The sequence below is a fragment of the Scomber japonicus genome, chromosome 6 (assembly GCF_027409825.1).
Source record: "Scomber japonicus isolate fScoJap1 chromosome 6, fScoJap1.pri, whole genome shotgun sequence".
Classification (NCBI taxonomy): Eukaryota; Metazoa; Chordata; class Actinopteri; order Scombriformes; family Scombridae; genus Scomber; species Scomber japonicus.
Window position 1 is genome coordinate 37,356,825 of NC_070583.1, and position 5,000 is coordinate 37,361,824.

Here is a 5,000-nt window from a genome sequence, read left to right on the forward strand (position 1 = left end):
CCAGGAATCTGAGTTTTTTAGGTCATCATTCTCTATTATTAGTCCTGATGTTGATCCTGGATGTCAGTTATGTTGATTATTAAACGTTATTAAACTCTCAGTTCTGTTGCATGAAGGTTGAAGAAGTTTTAGTTTTTTATTCAATCATTTAGTCCAGTGGTTCCCAACCTAAGGGTGGGGCCCCTCCAAAGGGTCAGCAGATAAATGTGAGGGCTGCTGAGATGATTAATGGGAGAGGAAAAAACAAAGTTCAGATTCACGAATGTGTTTTCAGTTTTTGGACTTTTCCTCTAATCTTGAAATATTGAATCATTTGAACATTTATTGAAATGAAAGCATGTGAGAGGGAAAAATCACTATTTGTCTCAGAGTGTCTCAGAGTCTCAGAGTCTCAGAGTGTCAGTGTGTCTCAGAGTCTCAGTGTGTCTCAGTGTCTCAGTGTCTCAGAGTCTCAGTGTGTCTCAGTGTCTCAGTGTGTCTCAGAGTGTCTCAGCCAGCAGATATAAAGGTCAGTGCTTCCTCCTCTGACTCTACAGCAGTGGTGTGTGTGTTGGCAGCAGGAAGTCTTCAGGGTGAGTAGACGTGTTTTATTATCACAGACTCTCTGCAGGACGCTCAGATTATACACATTAATGATTAAAATCATCTTACTGGTTTTACTTTTTCATATTTTTGCTCTTCAGATTAGTGAATAATAATATTGTATTTAATCTAAAATGTGTAAAATGTGATTTCCAGGAGTAGAAATGAAATTATTAGTTGATAAATTGATTAAATTCTTTCATTTTAAAGCATAAAATGACATTTGGAGCAGTTTGGTTGACACATTATAGTGTTTATAGTCTTTATACAGTAAATCAGATTTACAATGTTTCTATATTTTATTATTTTATTATTTAGTGTTTTGAACAGTTGGTCAGAAAAAAATCATTTAAAGATGTCGTCATGTAGTTTTAATGGTTGATAGTATAATTGTGTATATTGTGTACATTGTGTATATTGTGTAGTTTTAATAGTTGATAGTATAAATGTGTATATTGTGTATATTGTGTATAGTGTGTAGTTTTAATGGTTGATAGTATAAATGTGTATATTGTGTATATTGTGTAGTTTTAATGGTAAATGTGTATATTGTGTATATTGTGTATATTGTGTAGTTTTAATGGTAAATGTGTATATTGTGTATATTGTGTATATTGTGTAGTTTTAATGGTAAATGTGTATATTGTGTATATTGTGTAGTTTTAATGGTAAATGTGTATATTGTGTATATTGTGTAGATTTAATGGTAAATGTGTATATTGTGTATATTGTGTAGTTTCGCTGGATGACCGGCGCTGTGCTTGCGTCTGCAGATGTGCGTCTCCAGGTGTCTAAGATGTGTCGGCATCTCTCTGGTTCCCATGGCGATCGTCTGCATGGTCGCCAACATCCTGCTGCTGTTTCCCGACCTGAAGATACGCTTCCTGTTGGAGGGTCATGTGACCAGAGAAGCCACCTGGGCCCCTGGCGTGTGGGCGTCTGGCATCCTGGTGAGAGAGAAGCTGTGTGTGTGTGTGTGTGTGTGTGTGTGTGTGTGTGTGTGTGTGTGTGTGTGTGTGTGTGTGTGTGTGTGTGATGCGTCATGTGCTGTGTGTGTGTGACTCAGGGCAGTTGTGTGTATTTTGGTGTTTCGTCACGTGTTCTGCTTTGTTTAGGTTTTTTTTCTCCTCTCAGGTTGAATCCAGACTGAGTGTGTCAAAGGTTTCAAACCTGTTGTGTTTTGGGATTGTTGGAGTGTCAGAAGTCCAGCTCAACGAAAACTCAATTCAAATAACCTCATTTTAATCTCAAAGTTGCTCTAAAGTATAATCAGTGAGAGAGAGTCAGAGTTCAGTGCAGACAGAGTTTATTCACAAACAGGAACAAAGCCGGAGTCAGACTGAGGAAACAATAAAAATAGTTTATGGTCATTGAAGAACAACCGTACAACGACATGTCAGTGCTTCTCCTTCCAGAGGAAGATAAACAACAAATAAACAAATAACTACCAATAAAAGTACAGAATAAAAAAGATAAAAAGATAAAAGGAACACAATCAATCATGACTCAATCATAGAATAAATAAATAAATAAATAGGAAATGTAATAATAATGACTAGGGCTGTCAAACAATTAATTTTTTTAATCGCGATTAATCGCAGAGTTTCCATAGTTAATCACGATTAATGGCGTTTTGAATTGCATGTTTAAAATCCTGTTATTTTCCATTTGAAGGCAGTTTTAAGCCCATAATGTAAAGCATTTCTTACCAGAGTGTCTTAACTGGGAATCAATCACGGCTCTGCTGCGACTCCCACACTCCAAAATGGTCCTTTGGTGGAGCTGAGGCTGGCTTGGCTGCACCTGGGTGTTTAGCGTGGAGGTGCTAACTCAAACTCCACGTACTCCGGTGGTAGTTAAACTCCGTTTGACACAGGTTGCATTTTACTTTTGACTTGTCAACTGAAGCGTCTGGAAGTGTTTTAAAGTTAAACAAGCCGTTCAAAAGTCCAGTAGCTCTCTTACTTTCCATCAGCGCGGTAGGTTTACTGCAGGAGGCCACTTCAAAGCATAGCGCTACAGCTAGAGGAGCCGTCTACGGGGGAGTAGAAGGGACAAAAAGGCTTGCAACATTAAAATGCCATTAAAAAAAATTAACGCTGACAGGCCTAATAATGAATAAATATATTACACACCCCAGCAGGAGATTATTAATAATTGCATTATTATTGTTATTGTTGTTGGGATAATTCTTAGTTTTCCTGGAGTCAGCACTTCACCGGCTAGAGTTTGCATGAAGCTTTTTATCATCAGTACTTTTTATGAGAGTTTAACAACAGAATCCTGAGACCGGTCTGTTTAACTGAGATGATAACACATGTGATAATAACATAATCTAATCTAATCAGTTTGTTGTGGTGTCTGGTTTCAGGTTCTGTTCGGAGCTCGAGCGTTTGTGCGGAGCAGCGAGACGAGAGGCTGCTGCGCCTTCAGGAGTGAGGTGAGCCGACGTTAGAAAGAGCTCAGACCAGTCCAACGTTTACAAGTCGTGATCGGCTCAGGTTTTTAAATAGACTTTAAATACCTTTTAAATACCTTTTAAATACCTTTTAAATAGGATTCAAACCAGTTTAGTACCGACTGTTACAGATGTTTGTCCTCTCTATCCAGATGTTGTATCAGGTGCAACAGATGTTGTGTCAGGTGTTAGAGATGTTTGTTCTCTCTATCCAGATGTTGTGTCAGGTGTTACAGATGTTGTATCAGGTGTTACAGATGTTTGTCCTCTCTATCCAGATGTTTGTTCTCTCTATCCAGATGTTGTGTCAGGTGTAACAGATGTTGTGTCAGGTGTTACAGATGTTTGTTCTCTCTGTATCCAGATGTTGTTTCAGGTGTTACAGATGTTGTGTCAGGTGTTACAGATGTTTGTCCTCTCTATCCAGATGTTGTGTCAGGTGTTACAGATGTTTGTCCTCTCTATCCAGATGTTGTGTCAGGTGTTACAGCTGTTGTGTCAGGTGTTACAGATGTTGTGTCAGGTGTAACAGATGTTTGTCCTCTCTTTCCAGATGTTGCGTCAGGTGATGTACTCCATTATGTGTGTGGTGGCTGCTGGCTTCTGCTGTCTGGTCAGTGTCACAGGTCTGGTTCAGGGTCCTCTCTGTCTGTACAACACCACCTCCGGCACCACCTGGGGGGTTCCTCTCAAACCCACGGCTGACCAGTAAGACTAACACACACACACACACACACACACACACACACACACACACGATGGCGGTCCTGATGTGTGCTCCTCTCTGTGTGTCAGGGATGCAGGGTATCTGTATAACAGCACTCTGTGGTCAGGAGTGTGTCTGCAGCCCAGAAACGTGGTGGAGTGGAACGTAGTACTGTTCAGCCTGCTGGGGGGCGCTAGCGGGCTGCAGGCCGTCCTCTGTGCAGCCAACATCCTCAACTCACTGCTGGGACTGGTCCTGGGGAAGGGCTTCTGCCACAACAAGGTACGTGTTAATGAGGACAGGCTGAGTTTTGAGGCTTTAGGGTTCGGGGTAAGTCAGAGGATCAGATGTCAGGGAGCATCTTCAGGGTGTGTGCTCTTATTTTGATCATGTTAATACTTAAAACACTAAGAATTTAAATGACAATAAGAAACACACAGAAGGCACAGAAGAGTCCACCAATGGGGAAAAACACTTTATTTATTACCTGTGTAATCTAATGTAACCCGATACTTTTTAGGCAAGGCAGTTTTATTTATATAGCGCATTTCATACACAATGGTAACTCAGTGGCTTCTCTCCACTGTGTCTCATGTGGGAATGTTGGGTCTCTTTAAAGTTAAAACCTGAAGAGTTCGGTTTAGAACCTGCTCTATGTGTAAAGTGCCTTGAGATAACTTTGTTGTGATTTGGCGCTATACAAATAAAGATTGATTGATTGATTGATTGAACTTGATTGATCTCAGAGCTCTGGGCTCGACTATCTGACCTGAGTCAGTAGATCTCAGAGCTCTGGGCTCAACTATCTGACCTGAGTCAGTAGATCTCAGAGCTCTGGGCTCGACTATCTGACCTGAGTCAGTAGATCTCAGAGCTCTGGGCTCGACTATCTGACCTGAGTCAGTAGATCTCAGAGCTCTGGGCTCGACTATCTGACCTGAGTCAGTAGATCTCAGAGCTCTGGGCTCGACTATCTGACCTGAGTCAGTAGATCTCAGAGCTCTGGGCTCGACTATCTGACCTGAGTCAGTAGATCTCAGAGCTCTGGGCTCGACTATCTGACCTGAGTCAGTAGATCTCAGAGCTCTGGGCTCGACTATCTGACCTGAGTCAGTAGATCTCAGGGTTTATATTCTACTAACATGTCATTCATGTTTACTTTATGAAGCTTGTACATGTTCTGTTGTTGACCTCGTCATGAAGGTAGTAATGAGGTGTTCCTAATATTTTGTCCACCCCACTAACATGTATGAG

General features: G+C 41.0%; 1 protein-coding gene across 1 annotated transcript in view; it reads left to right on the forward strand.

Moving 5' to 3' along the window:
* Nucleotides 1-1,355: 1,355 nt before the first annotated feature.
* Nucleotides 1,356-5,000, forward strand: part of LOC128361000 (transmembrane 4 L6 family member 1-like) — a 3,969-nt gene continuing 324 nt past the window's right edge. Inside the window, exons 1-4 of the mRNA XM_053321571.1 lie at nt 1,356-1,532; nt 2,954-3,022; nt 3,594-3,748; nt 3,836-4,028. Of these exons, the coding sequence (XP_053177546.1) occupies nt 1,356-1,532; nt 2,954-3,022; nt 3,594-3,748; nt 3,836-4,028 (594 nt within the window). The remainder of the gene's footprint in view (nt 1,533-2,953; nt 3,023-3,593; nt 3,749-3,835; nt 4,029-5,000) is intronic.